A 20,144-nucleotide genomic window follows, 5' to 3' on the forward strand; every position below is an offset into this window, starting at 1 on the left:
TCGGAAAGCCGTTTGGCAATATGCATCAAAGGCTTCAGTAACGTCCAGGCCTTTTGACCCAGGCATTTCTCTTCTGGGAATTAATTTCAGGGAAATAGTCCTAAATTAGGACAAAGCTATATGCTCCAAGATACTTGAAGAAATATTTTCCAACAGCAAAATTTAGAAGAAATCACCAAGAACGGAACAGTTAAAAAACATAAGGTATGCCTATGGGATGTAATATTTCACAGTTCTTAAATCGATGGTAATGCAACCTACTTAATAAAAGGACAGAGGCACCTGGCTGGCTTGGTCAGCAGAGAATGCACCTCTTGATCTTACGGTTGTGAGTTCAACCCCTACGTTGGGCATGGAGCCTACTTAAAAAAATAAAATAAAAGGATGAAAATGCTTGTAATGTTAAACAGGTATACAGTTTGGGAACTTCAGTGTAAAATGCAAAATGTATGTTATTCATAGCAGAGTGGAGAGGAACACCATAAATGTTAACAATGGTCAAAAAATCATCTGATTTTGTTTTGTTTCTTTTACTTCTCTCTACATGTCTATATTCTCCAAACTTTGTTGAGTAATATTAACTTTATTTTTTTTAAGTTTATTTATTTTGAGGGGGGGAGGGGCAGAGAGAGAGAGAGTGAGAGAGAGAGAGAGAGAGAGAGAGAGAGAGAGAGAATCTCAAGCAGGCTCCATGCTGCCAGTGTGGGGGCTCAAACTCATAAACTGTGAGATAATGACCCGAAATCAAAAGTCAGACACTCAACCGACTGAGACACCCAGGTGCCCTGAGTAATATTAACCTTACAATTAAAAAGTCACTTTGTAAAAAAAGTATGCCAGGAGACGGTTGGTATGTACCAACTTGGTGGTCAAATTTTAAAATTTTATTTAAAAAATAACAAACAGGTGCCTAGGTGGCTCCGTCAATTAAGTGTCTGACTCTTGATTTTGGCTCAGGTCATGATCTCATGGTTTGTGGGATCGAGTCCCATGTAGGGGTCTGCACTGTCAGTGCAGAGCCTGTTTGGGATTCTCTTTCTCCCTCTCTCTCTGTCCCTCCCCCACATGCACGCCCTCTCTTTCAAAAATAAATAAATAAAAATTTTAAGAAAAGATAAAAAATAACAAAGAAATAGAGAAGATTTAAATGTCACATCCATCAACATTTTTCTCTCCTACTATTGAAACAGTGATGGCACATTAATAAAAGTTTGGGGTCAGACAGACCAGGGTTCAAACTCTGTAACCCTTACCAGCTGTGGGATCTTGGACAAATCATTTCATGGCTCTGAGCCTCAGTTTCTGCATCTATAACATGGCATAATCATACTGATAAGCATACCTACTTTGTAGGGTTATTTTGAGAATGAGACAGAAAGTGACTTTCAGCCACTAGGCTAGTTCCCTCATTGTCACTTGGATCCCCAGTATGTACCTGGTGCATAATAGGTGTAAGAAATGAGACAGAAAGAGAGTTTGTTTTTTTTTTTTCTCCTTTTATAGCTATCAACTGCCCTGGGACAGCTGCTTTTAATATTATTTTTCCTTCCATCCTTGAAGCCCCACATGTTCCATTCAGGCTCCAAATTTGGGATTTCCTTTCTGCCCTCATGGTGCCCATCCCTATTTTCTCATGCAGTCAGGAGCAGCCCATCTCAGCAGACTCAGAGGTCCCTCTAATGTTTACCAGATCTGACTGCTTTGTCTTGGTTAACACAGGCATATTCTGGGGCAATGATTCTTGTGCTTTTCTTTGATAATCAACCTATAATTTTTTAAGTTTACTTATTTATCTTGAGAGAGAGTTGGGCGGAGGGACAGAGAGAGAGAGGGAGAGAGAACGAGAATCCCAAACAGGCTCTGCACCACCAGTGCAGATCCTGATTTGGGGTTCAAACTCACAAACCAAAAGATCATGACCTAAGCCAAAGTTGGATGCTTAACCAACTGAGCTACCCAGGCACCCCTCAATGTATAGTTTTGTGTGCGGTGGTGTTGGCAGGTCCAGAGAGGGACACTTAGAATAGGGCCCTAGAGTCTACAAAACTGGCTTACAAAACTGGTTCCCCACCAGCTATCTGATCTGGCTCTTCCCCTTTCTCTTTCCTAGTTTTCTTATCTGTAAAACAGGGTAATGGTCTTACCTGCTCTGATGTAGAATCATTGAGAAGAGCAAATACGAGAAGTCACATATCTTGCAAAAGTATCCTCCCAGAGCTGTCTTGTAACAATATGGCCTGAGCTTTCATCAAAGGTTGTGATAAGAAATCACCATGTGACACTCAATCTCCATTGTTGTCAAATTTATAGAGAATATTATCAGTATATGACTCCAGTGGAGAAGTTTCCTCAGCATGAGAAATTATTGGATTTTTCTGTCAGGAAAATTGGAAGATGCCCTTTCCTCTGATATCAAAGGAAGAGACTGATTCATCTTATCGCCGTTTTTGTCTTGGCTGCCAGGAAGCTTAGAGCTAAATCTGATGCTTAATGACAGCAGTTCCATTAAAACTGATGGGCTTAATTTTATATTTGTATTTCATGAAACTCATTGTACACATCCTCAATCATAAGTTTTCTCAAATTCTTTTGAGAAGAAGGAAGGAAGGAAGGAAGGAAGGAAGGAAGGGAAAAAAGAAAGCAAGGAGGGGTGCCTGGGTGGCTCAGCAGGTTAAGCGTTGACTCTTGGTTTCTGCTCAGGTCATGATCTCATGGTTCATGGGTTCGAGACCTATGTCAGGCTCTTCACTGACAGTGAGGGGCCTGCTTGGGGTTCTCTCTCTCCATCTCTCTGCCCCTCCCCCATTCATGCACATGCCCGCTCTGTCTCTGTCTCTCTCAAAATACACAAACTTTAAAAAGAAAGGGAGAAAAAAAGGGAAGGAGTCAGGTATAGTTTTTTTTTTTTTTTTCCAGAGAGAGAGAGAGAGAGTGTGTGTGTGTGTGTGTGTGTGGGTGTGGGTGCGCGCGCGCGTGCACAGGGCGCACCACTTGTGCAAGGAGGGGGAAGGGCAGAGGGAGAGGAAACAAAAGAATCTTAAGCAGGCTCCACACCCAGCGAGGAACTCAACCCAGGGCTAGACACAGGACTTGATCTCATGACCCTGAGAGCTGAAATCAAGAGATAGATGTTTAACCGACTGATCCACCCAGGTGCCCCAAGGTATACTTTGAAAAGCATACTTGGCCCACTGTAGCAGCTAAAATATAAGTTTGATTTCTCTAATAGACACGGAGAATAGTTGTGACTTAAATAAAATGGAAGTGTATAGCAATCTGGCCATAAGTAGTCATACCAGGCTGGTATGACTCAAGGTAGGAGGGATCCTGGCTTCTTCTTATCTTGCTGCTCCAGAGTTCCCATGGTGTTGTCTTTGACCACATGTTTCTTTTTTTTTTAATTTTTTTTTTAATGTTTTCATTTATTTTTGAGACAGAGAGAGACAGAGCATGAGCAGGGGAGGGGCAGAGAGAGACGGAGACAGAATCTGAAACAGGCTCCAGGCTGTCAGCACAGAGCCTGATGAGGGGCTCAAACTCACGAATCACGAGATCATGACCTGAGCCAAAGTCAGACGCTTAACCGACTGAGCCACCCAGGCACCCCTGACTACATGTTTCAAGATGGCTTGCCACCAAGTCTCATCCCAGCCAGGGACAAATGGGAACATGGGGGGCACATGCCTTGGGACTCATGACCTCATAGTTACACACGTCTCTTCCATTCACATCCTATTGGCCAAAATTTAAATCACATGATCATATCTAACTTCAAGAGAAGCTGGGATATTTAGTCCTTGAGGTGCTATGTCCCACTAAAAATCAGGAATCCTATTAACTATAGAATAGATTTTGAAGGATATCTACCAGCTTCTGTGGCATCCACCATCTCGGATGTATTTTTTGCACATGATTACACTCCAGCCTGCCCTAATTTCACTCTCACCCCCTCTAATCAGTCGGGCTTCCATGCTGCTCTCAAAGTGCTTTCCAATTCAGAGTGCTATTATGGCACTCCCCTGCTCACACACCAACCCTGAATCCCTAGTACCTAGAAAAGTCATTCTCAAACTTTAACATGCATCAGGAATCACCTGGAGAGTATGTTAAAACAGAGATGTCTGAAGCCCCCGGCAGAGCTTCTGATTCAGTGGGTCTAGGACCTGAGAATTTGCATCTTTAGTAAGTTCCCAGGTGATGCTGATGCTGCTGGCTCAAGGACCACACTTTTGTTTTTTTAAAGATTTCATTTATAAGTAATCTGTACTCCCAATGTGGGGCTCGAACTCACAACCCCTAGAGCAAGAGTCGCATGCTTTACCGACTGACCCAGCTAGGTGCCCCCAGGACCACACTTTGAGAACCACTGAACTTGAGACTAAATCCCATGCCCCTTAACCTGCTATTCACAGCCAGCCTGTTCTCAACCTACTTTCCAGCTTCATTTCTTATCCTTCCCTTCCCCCTCCACACACCCAAGGCTCCAGTCACAGTGCAGTTCTCACCTCTCTCTAAGTGGGCCAGCTGTTCACACCTTTGTGCCTTGCTGTTCCTTTTGTCTGCAATGTCTTCTGCCTGGCAACTTCCTTTCCACATCCTCTCTGAATCCTTTCCTGACCCTCTAAACTGTTGTTAAGTCATTCTGTGCCCTAGGTCCCTGCAGACTTTGTACATTCTTCTATTATTGTTCTTCACAGAGCTCTCAGCCATGGCAACAAGGTCACTGAGTGAGGAAACAGGAGTATGAATGAGGAAAGGGAGGCAAGTAGATGGAGTGAATGAACAAAGGAGGTGAGTGAAAAGAAGAAATGATGAGTTAATACATGAACAGGTGAGTTATGGTCCATTTGTGTTTGGTTGTCTCCATTAAGTCCTGAGCTCTGGAGCAGAAAGGGAAATTACTCCCTGACCACATTAGTACAAAGTTACAGCCGTCACTTACTTCTTAGCAAGATTTAACTGGGACCCAATATCCATCAAGCCAATCCCCCAGAGTGTTCAGGAGCTGGCAGGGGCTGGGGACTCACACTGGGTCATTTCCTGACATCAGGGCTTAACCTCCATTCAATCCTCCCTATTCTCATGCACGCCAGTGTTTCCAAAAGTCAGTTATAAGACATTTGGGACTGTGGAGAAACAATGATGGTAGATGCCTTTCAGGGCCAAGATACAAAAGGCTTTTTCACCAGACAAGTGATAAGGTGTCAGGGTTGTTTCAAATTAAAATAGTAGGTTTGAGGTGCTAGAACTACTCTCTCCCCCCACCATGGGGAACCCAGCTTCCTCCAACCCCCATAAAGGAAGTCTCCTTTGGCTCCAGCAGACACGGATGTGGCCATTAGAAGGGACTCCCTGGCCCACTGTGGTTGTCAACTCAGCGATGGTGCTGAGCATTTCCTGCACCACAGCTGTATAGTTTCAGAAGGCATTGCACCTCTTTGAGCTTCATTGTCCTCCTCTGCAGGGTGGAAATAGTTCTATTCACCTTGTAGGTGTGTGGTGAGCATCAAAACACACCAGTAGAGGGCCCAGTGCAGTACTAGGCAGATAGTAGGTGTGCGACAGAGAATAGTGTTCTCACAACTGATCCTTCAAAGTCTTTTCCCTAATGAACCAGGCCCAGTCAGAATTCTGGGGTTCTTCGTCCTATTTATAATACCTGCCTTCCTCTCTCACAATTTTACCCAATTTGGGGATCTGTCATCCTACCTCCTCCATAAAATGGTCTCTGCTCCTGGAACTGTTTACCAGTGATGCTTCTCTGGGGAGGTCTGGCTTAATGAACATGGAAGTGAATGGTTAAGCAGGGGATCTGCAAGCTGCACAGGTTCTGCAGTGCCCAGACCTAGGAGTATCATTCATATCGGCCATAAGGGAGTGGGGCCCCAGTGAGTTCTATAATGAAGAGTCTGTGTCTGCAAGTCAAATGGACTTGAGTTTGAATCTTGCCTCAATGATGATTTATTAATTGCTGATCACCTAGGCTTGTTTTCCTCATCTGTGAACGGGATGTTATTAGTACCCACCGTGTAGGGTAGCTGAGATTTGTAACTTAACAAGTTTAGAACAGTGCCTGGTACAGAGCTAACATTTACTGAGTACTTAATTTTATCGCTAATTCACTAATCAAATTCATTAATGAAATTAAGTGTTAGGTGTCTTTTCTGAGAAGGTTCTAAGCAATCTGCAAACAATGAGTCACTGAAAAACAGCAGCTAGGCTCTGCACCTAGTGGGAGGCAGGTCCTCATGCTGTCCTCTCTCAGAACTCCACTCCAGCCTTCCTTCTTGCCAAAGTCCACTTTGATTAGTCAGGCCCTTTTTTAGTTGACAAGTGATGAAACACCAAAGCGACCTAGCTTAAGCCTAAAGAAGCATTTGTGGACTGATGTAATTGGAAGGTCCAATGGGAGATCTAGGGCTCCAGCTACATCATTAAAACTTTATCTCCTTCTCCATCTCCTGGCTCTGCTCTTCTGAGTTGGCTTTATTCTCAGGCAGGTTCTTCCCCATGGCAAGAAAGTGGGTCACCAGGTGGTCTAAACTTACATTCTAAGGCTTTTGATCCAAAAGAAGAGAAATCCTCTTCTCTCAGCATCAGAACAAGCTTATGGAAGGCCTCTGATTGGCCCAGTTCAAGTCAGATGTCCGTTCTTTAGACCAATTATCATGGATAAAGAATAGGGTGCTGTGACTGGCCAAGTTGGGGTCATGTATCCATCCTAGTTTGACAGTTCCACAAGAGCCATATGGAATGGGGAAGCGGCAGGTCTAACAGTAGTGCTGAGCATACAAGAATGTTGCCTGTCCTTGCCATCCTTCTTTATGGCTCAGTTCACAGGTCACTTCCTCAGGGAACTGTCCCCTCCCTTGTCCTGTGTAGACCTCAACCTTCCCACAGTAAATTTACAAATATTTTCTGACTCCCTGACTAATCTGGGACCAACTTGAGACAGGGATGAGAGCACATTTATTCATCTCTATCGCCTATACCTTGTTTCCTTTCCGGGCTGTAGAAGAGACATTATTGGTGGCCTATCCAGCATCCATTTCCCCATTCCTACTCAGATCTTTATTGAGTTCCCCCGTCTTTCCCCATTGCCTTGGGCTTGGTGGGGAAGCAGACTCCACTCTCACTAGTTAAAACCCATCAGAGTCATCCCTTGCCACAGTGACTGGTTCAGGAATAGGCATGTGAGAGTTTGTTTGGGCCAGCGAGACATAAGGGTATTTGGGAAAGGCTTCTTGCTTTTGGGTGGGCCAGTGAAACCAGTTGGCTCCTTCCTGCCCTCTCTTGTGCTGGATGTTGATTGCTACTGGCTGCACAGCTGGAAGAAAATTCAGTTTAGGCAAAAGCTGACATCATAGAAGGCAGTACAGAGATAACCTGGACCCTTCATGGCCCTGTTGAGATGCTGGGTTGGCCAACCCTGGAGGCCATCCTGCCCCAGGACCACCAAGCCCCAAACCAACACATTTCCTTGTTATGAATCCACTTGGAGCGGAGGGTATTGTTACTTGCAGCCACAAGTACCCTGAGAGCTCTTCCTGAATGAATGACTTGGGTGAGTGTCCAAAGGCTGAGAGCCACCAAGCATGCCCTCCCCTGCCACCCACACCAGTTCTTTTCTTTTCTTTTTTTTCTTTCTTTCACACCAGTTCTTTTCTAACCTGTAGTTAACAGACATTCAAAGATTTGGGATACTTTAAAAAAAAAAAAAAAAACCACAGCAGTCACTTTACTTTTAGGTTTGCACTTTACAAAACCACAAGGGAGAAGTCCTTGAGGGAAAGAGGGGAGGGAGTGGGGGATAGTAAAGATGGGGAAGCACAGAGTGGGCCTCAGGCCAGCCCAACAGGGCCTCCCATGTCCTGGTTGTACAGAGCTAGACCAACGACTTCAGGGAAGGGCCACAGACCTCTACAGACTGTCATCATTTGACATTAACAGGCAGTCACAGGCCTAGGGTTCCGGCAGGCCAAGGAAAGAAGTGGGCTCCCTAGCCCTCCTTCCCCCAGGCAGGGGTGAAGGCTACCCATCCAGCAGCTTTAGGATGCTCTCACGTTCCTTCAGAGTCTTCCAAGCCTGGTCCTTCTCCTTCTTGGTGGGGGTCCGCTTCTTCTGCCGGGCAGCCATGATCTTCCGGAAGGCATCCATGACCTCATTGTCTGCCATGCGGACCCGCTGTCTCAGCTCCTGCCGGCTTACTTCCTCCTTTGCCAGCCTGTAGGACCAGCCAACCAAGGTGTCATGGGAAGCCCACCTCCATAGTGGGGTCCCTCTCCCTCTTCCAGACTGAACCCACCTACGACCCCAGGATGGCACTCCTGTGGGCTGTTTCATACCAAAAAGCAAAGTTACTGACCCACACTTCTACGACACTATGTGCTAGTTACTACCTTAAGCCCTTCAAATATGTCAGCACAGTTAATCCTCATAACAGCCTTGTGAGGTAGGTACTATTATTCTGATATTACCAGTGATGAAAGAGGTCAAGGAGAATAAAAAACACTCCTAAATCCTACAGCTAGTGAGTAGGAGATCTGAACTAAGGCAGGCTGGCTCCACGCAATCATCTTTAAAAGGTATTCTAGTGTTAGCAGAAGACCTGCTGACTTCAGTATCCAAATTCCAGAGCAACCTAAGGGTCTAGGCAGCCTGGGTGGGTGAGATGCCAAACCAACCCCTGTAAATGAAATCTGACCTATCAATTCCACGGTGGAACTGGAAGGTGGCTTAGAGATGTGATCTAGTCCAATGTGTTAATTTTCCAGAAGGGGAAGCTGCTGCTCAGGGTAGGAGATACCTTGCTTAAGGCCCTGGAGCTGGTCAATAGCAGAGCTGAGGACTGGATTCTAGGCTTCTAACAACCCAAGCTAGTTCTTTCACTGTCCACTACCTTTTTTAGAAGTTTATTTGTTTATTTTTAATGTTTTATTTATTCTTGAGACAGAGAGAGATAGAGCATGACTGGGGGAGGGGCAGAGAGAGAGGGAGACACAGAATCCAAAGCACCATCTGAGCTGTCAGCACAGAGCCCGACGCGGGGCTTGAACCCACAAACTGTGAGATCATGACCTGAGCTGAAGTTGTACACTTAACCAGCTGAGCCACCCAGGTGCTCCAGAAGTTTGTTTGTTTGTTTGTTTGTTTGTTTATTTATTTATTTAGAGAGAGAGAGAGAGAGAGCGCGAGAGAGCGCATGCGCACTCGAGTGGGGGTGAGGCAGAGAAATAGGGAGAGAGAGAGAGTCCCAAGCAGCCTCCACACTGAGCTGGACATGGGGCTCAATCTTGTGACCGCAAGATCATGACCTGAACCGAAATCAAGAGTTGAACGCTTGACTGAGCCACCCAAGCACCCCAGTGTCCACTACTTCTACATCTGCACATCTTTGTTTCTCCCGCTTATTCAATCTTTCTCTCCTCTCCACCCCACTCAGTATCTCTTTCACCTGTTATTTTTCCTCTTCTTGTCCTTGCATGAAAGGGAACTAGAAAGAGGCTTTGCATTCAGCCTTGGGCTCAAGTTGCAGCTTGGTTGTTGACTGGCTGTGTGACCTTCAGCAGAGTACTCACTTCATTGGCCCTTCACTTCCTCATCTAGTAAAGAGGTGAAATACCACCTACCCCCTGGACTGTAGTCCAGATTAAACAGGAGGATAAAGTCCCTGGCACACAGCAGGCACTCAGTAACCCTTATCCTTAAGCACTCCCTTAGCAGTTTGTCACCAAGCAGTTCCCTCTCCTTTTAATGGTGCACCTCTTTACCAATTACCCACTTGTAGACCACAAGCCCTTTGCTGTCCCTCTTCCTAGCCCCCAGTACAATGTGTAAGAGACAGGCAGAGCTGGCCAAATGCGTGTGCCCTGCCCTGTTGTGGCTCTGTGAGGCAAAGACATACACCTGCCCGTGAGAAGCAAGGAGACTCAGTTGGACGACTTCTCTACCTCCCTCAAAAAGGGCAACAACTACCATAATCTCCCTCCAGAGATCACCTATACTTTTGTCATGACCAATGCAGGGCAAGATGGATGGGAGTCAAAATGAAATGAAAGACATTCTGACTAATTTCTTAAAGAACTGATCCTAAAACAAGGCAATTTCCAGTGAAGAGCCAATAATATTCATGGATGTCTAACAAAATGTTAACAGTTGATAAATCTAGGTACAGAGTATATTGGCGTTTACCATACAACTCCTTCAAATGTTCTGTGTTTATGAAATTTTTCATAAAAATGTTAGAGGAAAAGAAGATAAGCATGAAAAGATTAAAAAAATAAACCATGCGACAATGTGAATATAGGTAATACCACTGAACTGTACTTTTTAAAATGGTACAGAGTCAATTTTATGTGTTTCTTTCACAATTATAAGTAGGTAAATAAATAAATCACAGATGTCTAAGCCTTAGAGTCTGTGGTATCTGGCAATATTTTTTTCAATCAAGGCTCTCCTGGTGATTTAGAGGCCCTCCCAGGGAAGCCTATTGTAAAGCGCCCAGAAAGTGACCAGCAGCGACCAAAGCCTTCTCAGCCACTCCCAGGCCCGTGCATCCCGTCCACACTAACCTCAGCAGGTCATGCTTTTTGGTGCGGTTGTGGGCACTGAGCGCCTTCAGCTCGGCCTGCCGTTTGCGCAGCTCTGCGAGGACCTCATCTTCCGAGTCCTCTGCGGGGCGGTCCTCAGACTCCAGCAGACCCTGGGCGATCAGCTCCTCCTTGATGCGGCTCTCCAGGGACTTGGTATGTGGTACACTACAGGAAGGTAGCGCTTAGCTCAAGAGCCAGCTTAGAGGGGGGACCCGAAAGGTTCCCAAGGCTAGTGACACATTCCTTTCTCTTTGGGCACTCCCTATCTATCTAGGTATAAAAATATAGAGAAAATGTTACGAGCTGGAACCCTGAAACTCCTAGAAAACCTAGGAGTAAAGCTCCTTGACATGGGTCTTGGCAATGACTTTTTGGCTGTGACACCTAAAGCACAGGCAATAAAATAAAAAACAAGTGGGACTACATCAAACTACAAATTGCTTCTGCACAGCAAAAGAAATCATCAACAAAGTGGAGAGACAACTTATGGAACAGGAAAAGATATTGTAAACCATATATCTGATTAGTTAATATCAAAAATAAAGAACTCATATAACTCAAAAGCAATAAACCTGCCCAATTAACAAATGGGCAAAGATCCTGAACAGACATTTCTCCAAAGAAGATATACAAAACACCAGTAGATACGTGAAAAGATGCTCAACATCCCTAGTTAAGGTTATCTTGTACCCCCATGTTCACTGGGGGTGCATTATTTACAATAGTCAAGATATGGAAGCAACCTAAATGTCCATCAATGGATGAATGAATAAAGAAGTTGTGGAATGTATATACACACACACACACACAATGCACACATTCAATAGACTGTTATTCAGCCTTATAAAAACAAGGAAATCCTACCATTTGTGACAACATGAATAGATTCTGAATGCATTATGCTAAGTGAAATAAGTCAGAGAAAGACAAATACAGTATGATCCCACTTATATGTGAAATCTAAAAAAAAAAAAAAGTTCATAGAAAGAAATCAGACTTTTCATTACCAGAGGAGGAGGGTGGGGGGAAGGGAATTGGGGGAAGGTGGTCAAAAGGTACAAACTTCTAGTTATGAATAAACACTGGGATATAACATGACTGTAGCTGACACTGTTGTATGTTATATACAAAGTTGTTAAGAGTGTAAATCCTGGAGTGCCTGGGTGGCTCAGTCAGTTAGGCATCCAACTCTTGGTTTTGGCTCAGGTCATGATCTCACGGCTCGTGAGCTTGAGCCCCACATCAGGCTCTGCACTGACAGTGTGGAGCCTGCTTGAGATTCTCTCTCTCCTTCTCTCTGCCCCTCCCCTGCTCCCAATGTCTCTCTCAAAATAAATTTAAAAAAAAAAAAAAAAAAAGAGTGTAAATCCTAAGAGTTCTCATCACAGAATTTTTCTTTTCTTTTTATTGTGTCTATGAGAAGGTGGATGTCAGCTGAACATGTTGTGGTGATCATTTCACAACACACGTAATTTACACATGTAAAATCAGACCATGTACATATTTTGTACATTGTACATGTATACCTTAAATTTATACAAGGACATATGTCAATTTTTTCTCAATATTTTGGAAAAAATACAGAGAGACACACATGGTCTTATTTCAAACATAGGCCAACACATGTGAACTGTAAAAAAATCTGGAAAAACCTATAATGCTAACAACTCAGAGAGAACCACTATTATTTACATCACTATTATACACATTACTGTTATTTTGCTATTATTAACATTCCACATATAAAACTGTGTTTTATTAGGGGTGCCTGGGTGGCTCAGTCAGTTAAGTGTCTGACTCTTGGTTTCACTTAAGTCACGAATTTGTGGCTAGTAAACTTGAGCCTTGTATCGGCTCCATGCTGTCACTGTGGAGCCTGCTTCAGATTCTCTCTCTCTCTCTTTCTCTCTGGTCCTCCCCTGCTTGTACTCTTTCTCTCAAGATAAATGAACTTAAAAAATTTTTAAATATGTTTATATTTTGTTATATAATATTTATTTACTATCTATATCCCAGATTTTGTCTCATATCATTTCCTATCTTTTATATTATTCTAGTTTTCTATATACACACATTTAAATATATACTGAGTAGGGGCGCCTGGGTGGCGCAGTCGGTTAAGCGTCCGACTTCAGCCAGGTCACGATCTCGCGGTCCGGGAGTTCGAACCCCGCGTCGGGCTCTGGGCTGATGGCTCAGAGCCTGGAGCCTGTTTCCGATTCTGTGTCTCCCTCTCTCTCTGCCCCTCCCCCGTTCATGCTCTGTCTCTCTCTGTCCCAAAAATAAATAAATGTTGAAAAAAAAAAAATGAAGTAAATATATGCTGAGTAAAAACAGGATCAAACTGTATTGTGCTACAACTTTTTCTTCACTTAGCACTTTAGTGTTTACCTTTTTTCATGTCAATTAACTGTGTTTCTCAAAAACGATTAGTAGTTATAAGTAATTTCATCATATGGAGTTATATCAATTTAGCCAAACAATCCCTTTCAGTTGGACATTTAGGTTGTTTGTGGTATGAACAGGGCTATGATGAACAACCTGTACTTAAGTCTGTGCATGCAGAAATGCTGGGCCAGCATGCACATGTGAAACTTTCATTGGGCTTCATCTAAATGCCCTCAACCTCCCTCTTAATGAAGACCTTCCCATGTTAGGATAAAAGAAGTCAACAGAAGCAGGGACCAGATAGTAGGAATGTGGACAGGGTTGTCACTCACCTGAAGGGCTTGTTCTGATTGCGGGGAGAGGTGCTTGCCCCGTCAGCCCCTGATTCTTTCCCAGACATGTCAGGAATAGGAGAGTCCTCCATAGGGGAAATAATATTTTCCTAGAAGAACACGGAAGTGGGACAGAAAAAAAAAAAAAAAGAAATGGGAGGGAGAGAGTAAGAGCTGTAATATTTCCATTTTCTTGCTCCTCCCTGACCTACAGTCAGAGTCTTCAGTCTTCACAGACCAGAAATATTCTTTCATTGCTCCCATCGCTCTGGAAGCCTTCCCAAACTGATTCCAGGAAGCTCTGATCATTTTAGAAATGCCTCTTTTGTACTGATACCAAAAGAAGACAACACACAAGAGCAATGAGAAAACACTCAACAACAGTAAAGAGAAGAGCCAAGGTTTGTTAAGCGTTTGGAATGTATGTTAAGCATGTTGTGACAGAGGCTGCTGGCTGTCCAGCTACACTACATTTCCCAGACTTCCTTGTGGTCAGATGTGGCCATGTGACAAACTCTCTCCAGTGGAAAGCGATCAGAAGAGATAAGAGCCACAGCCAGTCATGGCCATAAACCCCATAAACCTTCCTTCACACATTCTTCCTTGCTCTTTTTCTGTGGGCTTGGAGTAGTAATCATACCCAGAATGACCTTGTACAGAGCAGGTTTAGGGTGGCAAAACCATCACAGATGGGGTCCTTGTCTGATGGGGTGGGGCTGAGATCTCTCCCCTCCCCCACCTCAGCCAACCTGGAACACGTAGCCCAGACTGTTACACGAGAGAGAAAAACACTACTGTGTTTAAGCCAGGGAGAAAACTAAGGCTCAGTGAGGTGAAAGGATGTGCCTAAGGCCAGATAGTGGGCATAAAGAAAGGGACTCTGTATCTGGGGTTTGAATCCTGCTTCTGTTTATTAGCTGCATGACTCCAAGCAAACAGTTCCTTTTTCTGAGCCTCAATCTTCTAGTATGTAACATGGAGCAAACCACTGTCCTTGCCTCAACAAAAGGATGCGTGGAAAGCCCCTTGCACAGGGGTCAGCCCTTAGCCAACATTCAGCAAAAGTAACTGTGGTATAGTGGCTACTTCTGGGAGAGGTTACAGACTGGGGGAGTGGACACAAGAGAGGCTTGTGTAGGATATTGGCAAGCTTTGTTTCTGTTAGGCTATACATACATGTGTGCTCATATATGAAAATTTACCAATTTATACATGTAATATCTCTGCACCTTTATAAATATGTGATATACTTCAAAAGAAAATAAAACATTAAAACAGAAAGCATGCATAATTCTGTCTTGAGTTAGGATGCTCACCTCCACCAGGGCCTGTAGGAGGCGCTGTGTCAGAGCACCAAAGGGGCACCCATCTTCGGGCTGTTCATGCTGGGCGTCAGATTTCTTCAGCAGGGCATCCACATCTGAAGTAGACAGAGAAGTGGTACACAGGTGGGCTGAGTTCTTCTGGGAACTCAAGTCCTGGCCTGGTGTGGGTAGGAAGGCGAGGGGCCTACCTTTAGTGTCCAGTTCGGTCAGTGGCCCCATAAGGCCTTTCTTCTTGTCTGCCACGGCTGCTGCCCGGGCCCCATCCTTCTGTTCCTCCAGCAGGTCCTCCTGTGCCCAGCGTTGGGAGTAGTGCTTCCCCAAGGGTGGGATCTGGTGGTGAGATGCCACCCGGCCCAAAAAGGGTAAACACTGGCAAGCCATGCCGGGGGTTGGTAGGGGCTCTCTGCGCATTTTGGGCACTGCCAAAAAGCTCATGATTCGTTCCTTCACTTATCTGTCTCCAAGTACCTACCCCGGGGCCGAAGCCTATGCTTTGCGTAGATGGGAAGAAACAAAGGAGATAAAAATCTATATGCTCACAGTCTGGTAAGGGAGACAGGTACATAATGAACTAAGACACACACAGGGGCCAGTATGGAAAATTTCCAAGATACAGGTGCAGAATGGTATGTGTACATGGACCATCTCAAGTCACAGCTATTGTCCCTAGAAAGAACTAGGAAGCTTAGGGTCAGGAGAGGAAATTGTCTTTTGTATTACTTGAATTTACTACTGCCTATATGGACTACCTTTTCAAATAAATTTTTTTTTCAAGTAAGTTTTTTAAAAATTCAAAGAACTGACGTGCTAGAGGTAGGTCAAGGTGCTGTGGCACATAAAAGAGAAATTTTCTGCAAGCAATCTGCAAAGGCATTTTGGTGGAGATAAGAGGAGATCAGTGCTTTGAAGGATGAGCTAGTTTGCCAAGGGAAAAGGAGGAGCATGTACAGAGGCCCAGAGACCAGCAAGGATCCTGTGTGGGCCTAGAGTGAGGGTAAGGTGCTTGTCGGGGCTGGTAAATGCAGCAGTGAGGAGGGGGAATGACTGAGGAAACTGGAGACGGGTGGTGGGTCTGTGTCACCAAGGACCAAACTACTTGGAATTGATCTTGTGCCAAAGAGGAGCCAGAGGAGGCCTGGGAACAGGGCTGTGTCACATCTGATCATGACAGCTGGACTATGGGAGAGTTCTCCCAAACACTTCTCTTATTTTCTACATTTTCTTTGATGGAAACTGTTTTATTTACATCATAAGAAACCTAACTTTTACATACTACAGAAAGAAAAAAAAAGTCCCTTTGGAGACAGGGAACTGTCTTGACACCACTTGGACAAAAACTGATGAAGTCTTGAATCAAAGCAGAGGGGCACCTGGGTGGCTCAGCTGGTGAAGCGTTTGACTTTAACTCAGGTCATGATCTCACCATTGCTGAGTTCAAGCTCCGACTGAGGCTCTGTGCTGACAGCTCTGAGCCTGGAGTCTGCTTCAGATTCTGTGTCTCCCTCTCTCTCTGCCCCTTCCCCACTCGCATTCTGTCTCTCTCTCTCAAAAAGAAACAAACGTTAAAAAAAAAAAAAGCAGAGGGGATGGAGATGTTGGTACAAAGAACAGCCTCACTGAAGGAGATCCATTAGGATGTATGTGGTGATCATTTGGAGGGTATAGAGAGGAAATAATGCAAGAAGAAAGCTGACAATTAGAGCCAGGGTGCCTGGGTGGGTTAATGCGTTAGATAGGAGGTTGGGCAGGGTGGGGGAAGGAAGAAGATACATGACTTTGGGATCTTTGATTTTGAGGCACTTCTCGAATCCTCTAGTTTGTCACCATGTCTACTAAGGTCCAATCTTTCTACCTTGTAATGTTCAGCTTCATCTTCTGGTGGTTTCAGTAGTTCTTCTAGTGTGCGTACCTCCTCACTGGTAATATCAGCACAGTAGGGCTCCACCGAAGCCCAGAACCTGCAGGGAGAAGCAGATCCTGAATGGGAACCTCCTGTCCCACCAGCCTCAGTCCCAGACCCCTCCACAGCCTTTACTATTTGAATCCAAAGGCCCCTCTATGTTCTCTGGCCCGGAACCTGTTGGGCGCATCATTCTTGGGGATCCGTGGCACGTCAATTGGGTCATCAGTGAATTCATATTCCTGGATCTTGGGCTGAAGGTTTTTGGATTTGGGCCGTCCGGGGCCAGGGCCAGGCCCATGTCCCGCTTTTCCTTCCAGTTTCTGCTTCTTCGGCTTCCCATGTTTGGGGGGAGCTCCAAGCTCGTGGTCTCGACCCAGCTTCAGGAATCGGCGATCACCTTTCTTATCTTGCCAGTCAGTGAGGATCTGAAATTTACAGAGGGCGGTCACTGAGAGGGAGAAAGGAAATGAGAGGACAATTCTTTCTCCTAGTGAAGAATTAGGATCTAGAACTTGAGAAGACTCCAAGGTCTTTTTATTTACCCATCTCCTGTTTAGTAAACTCCTAAGCATCCTTCAAAACTCAGCTCCTTTTCTGTGCCTGCCTCACAGAACTTTATTCATATACTTGTCATCATTCCATTCATTTGTCTGTATTGACTCACCTCTGTATCACCCAAACCACTTACAGTGTTTAGGTCAAATGATCATGCCCTAGTGCATGTTAGCACTGGAATATGCTGGTGGTAACTTTCAGGGGAATGCAAACAAGCCTCCCAGCAAACCTTCACTTCAAATGTCACCACAACTGGGAAGCCTTCTCGACATCAGTTACCCAGCTTTTTAGAAGCTATAATACAACTGATTATGCCACATGATCAAAAAGCTTCAGTGCACTTCCAGGGATCACAAGTTAACTATTCATCCTTTGAGCTCCAATTAAAAAGGCCTCTTTGTGTCTCTGACACTTTGTACCTCCACTGCAGGCCCAATTGTGTTGTTTGGTCAACCTGGAATGAACAGGATACCTTGTCTTTTCAACTAGACTATAAGCTACTGGAGACCAGAAAACTTATCTTAACTATCTCTGTTCCCCAGGATCTGGCATAGTATCTGGCCCACGGGGCTGAGGGGATATTTATGTTGTCAACAGAAATGATCAGAGTAGTACCAAATAACATTTGAAATACTCAGTGTCAGACATCAACCGATGTTTTGCAAAAGTATCTCTTTTAATCTTCACAAAAGCTCTGAGGCACCTCCTATGATTCATCCCTGTTTGCAGATTTGGAACTGATGCTCAGAGATAGGAGGCAACTGTCCCAAAATCATACAGCTAGGAAACAGCAACACTAGCAAGTGCTTAGGCCAGGATTCAAATACAGGTCTCCTCAGTCCTGTTCCTTTAGTACTTCTAACCATAACCAACATCACCTGTATTTGTCTGACCTCCCTTTCCCTTTAGTTGGCAAACTCCCTGAAGACCAGAAGTGTCCTAATAATTACTTCTAATGACTAGCACCCAAAACATAATGGGGGTTCAGAGGTCAGTAAATTAGAAATCTTGAAATTTATGAGGATTGTGCACATTCTTGTGTATTCTACATGTCACCCGAGCCCAGTTTAGGCCTCTCCTCACCCCTCTAAGCTCCTGTATCTCAAGGCCTCAGCTGGTGGGGCTAACTCAATGACCCATCCCATAACTTGTCACAGTCCACCCTGGTGATATCCTCTCTGTAGGGTATCACCTGGGTTTCAGCCTCGAGAACCCGTAGGCGCCGGCTGGCAGAGGAAAGTAGGGTCTCAAGCTCCAGCTGCAGAGTGTCCAGTTCCTCAATGCCGATGCCATCATCCTCAGAGCGGGCCAGCACTGCCGTGTAGCGTGGACAAACCTTCAGGTGGTCCACAGACTTGAAGTCATGGAACTGCAAGGGGCAGTCCTTCAGTTCACTCATGGCCCAGGATACGGGACCCTGTGGAACTGGAGAGAAGAGAGCCATGGATAGGAGATAAAATGGGACAAGAAAAGTCTAAGAGCTCCCTCCATCTAGGGACAGTTTCAAGGGGAAAGCCAGGCTTCAGTACCCTATTGACAAGGTCAATGGCACAGCTCCTACTCAGAGAGCCCTTACTGTGCATTAAGCTAAGGGCAGACGTTTTACTGGTTTCTCATCAATTCCTCACCCAACCCCATAAGCAGGGACAATGGTGACCTACACTTTACAGATAAGGAAACTCAGACTCCAAGGATTTTACCTGCCCAAGTTTACCAAGATGCAATCTGAATCCAGGTAGTTTTGAGTCTGTGTCACTAATTACCATGATATACTATGCCCTGTCTTTCTGATGCTCTTCTGTTCTCCACTTGGGTTCTGCTAAGCCCCTGAACTCCAAACATCCATTCTTACAATGTTAATGTTCTCTGTGCCTCCCAGCCTCTCCTTGTCTCACCCCTTCCATCTTTGTCCCTTCTCTTTGCCCCTGACAGTGGTTAAGAATGTGGGATGGTAAGGGGTGCCTGGGTAGCTCAGTTGGTTAAGCGTCTGACTTTGATTCTGGTCATGATCTCCCGGGTCATGGTTCAAGACCCAGGTTGGGCACTGTTCTGACAGCTTGGAGCCTGGAACCTGCCTCGGATTCTGTGTCTCCCTCTCTCTCTCTCTCTCTCTCTGCCCCTCCCCCTCTCGTGCTCTGTGTGTCTCCCTCAAAAATAAACATTAAGAAGTTAAAAAAAAAAAAAAAAGAATGTGGGCTGATAAACAGGACATACCTGGGTTCAAGCCCAGCCTTTTACCATTTCCTATTTACATAGCTCTGATTATGTTTTTTAATCTTCCCGAGTCTCGATTTTCCCATCTACAAAATGGGGACAAAAGAAATCTGAGTCTGTTTCCCCATAAGAAGTCTGAATTTGTAAAATGGGGATCACAATAGTACCTACCTCCCTGGGATGTTCTGAGGATTAAGAGAGGATGCTCGTCAAGAGCCCAGTTCAGTGCCTGACACAGAAGTGAGCCTGTTTAATGTCTGGCCCCTCCCGTGGGTCGCCCCAGTGACTCGCCTTCAGGGTCCCCGTCCTCCAGGGACCCCCTAACGCGGCCCCTGCCCCCTCTACCTCCTCACTGCAGCCTCCTGCAGCCTCCTACGGCCCCCAGGCCGCGGGAGGGGTTGGGGAGTTCCGGTTGGTGGGAGCAACCGCCCCGGAACTGGCTAGGGGCGGGCCCCCTGCAGAAGACGCGCGGGTGGGAGACGCGAGGGAGAGCCCAATATGGCTTGCGGGGAAGGGTTTGCAGGCCGCGAGCGAGCCCACTGCAGGTGGGATGGGGGCGGGGGTATGCCTCGGGCCTACTCTGGGGAACAGCCGGAGGCTGGGGGCGGGGCTCGGCAGCTGGGATCTTAGCCCGGCAGTTAGTTCCGCCGTGCCCCAGGGGCTGCAGGTAGGAGGGGCCCAGAGAAAAGATAGGGGCGCGGAACCGGAAGGAACGAAGAGCTCCTCTGCCTCGCCTTGTCCTAATATGGTGCCCAACCTGAGGCCGGGCTGCACCATTGCCTGACTATGGGGAAAGACAGCAAAGACGACAAGAAGGCCAAAGTCACAAGCGAGA

General features: G+C 45.5%; 2 protein-coding genes across 4 annotated transcripts in view; one reads left to right on the forward strand and one right to left on the reverse strand.

Annotated features, from left to right (window-relative positions):
• OGG1 (8-oxoguanine DNA glycosylase) overlaps positions 1–20,144 on the forward strand; it is a 44,150-nt gene that overhangs the window by 20,661 nt on the left and 3,345 nt on the right. Inside the window, exon 8 of the transcript XR_003967033.1 lies at positions 4,698–4,791. The gene's annotated coding sequence lies outside the window, so the exon portion shown is untranslated. The remainder of the gene's footprint in view (positions 1–4,697; positions 4,792–20,144) is intronic.
• On the reverse strand, positions 7,723–20,005 carry TADA3 (transcriptional adaptor 3). 3 transcript variants are annotated; one of them, XM_030307352.1, is made up of 9 exons: positions 19,655–19,997; positions 18,288–18,520; positions 16,715–16,965; positions 16,490–16,595; positions 14,826–14,967; positions 14,629–14,732; positions 13,313–13,422; positions 10,572–10,757; positions 7,723–8,224 (listed from the first exon to the last, which is right to left on the reverse strand). In XM_030307352.1, the coding sequence occupies exons 2-9, from the start codon at positions 18,492–18,494 to the stop codon at positions 8,032–8,034; spliced, it is 1,299 nt and encodes a 432-aa protein (XP_030163212.1). In that variant the 5' UTR covers positions 18,495–18,520; positions 19,655–19,997; the 3' UTR covers positions 7,723–8,031. The 3 variants fall into 3 exon arrangements, with proteins under 3 accessions (XP_030163212.1, XP_030163211.1, XP_030163213.1); XM_030307351.1 differs by having other exon boundaries at positions 19,481–19,997; XM_030307353.1 differs by lacking the exon at positions 10,572–10,757 and having other exon boundaries at positions 19,481–20,005.

The sequence above is a fragment of the Lynx canadensis genome, chromosome A2, assembly GCF_007474595.2.
Source record: "Lynx canadensis isolate LIC74 chromosome A2, mLynCan4.pri.v2, whole genome shotgun sequence".
Lineage (NCBI taxonomy): Eukaryota > Metazoa > Chordata > Mammalia > Carnivora > Felidae > Lynx > Lynx canadensis.

Coding starts and splice junctions, on each gene's coding strand:
- TADA3 (XM_030307352.1), bottom strand. CDS start 18,494: ATGAGTGAACTGAAGGACTGCCCCTTGCAGTTCCATGACTTCAAGTCT. Junction 16,596..16,714: donor AAGAATGATGCGCCCAACAG/GTTCCGGGCCAG, acceptor TTCTCCCTGCAG/GTTCTGGGCTTCGGTGGAGC. Junction 14,733..14,825: donor GACCGAACTGGACACTAAAG/GTAGGCCCCTCG, acceptor TGTCTACTTCAG/ATGTGGATGCCCTGCTGAAG.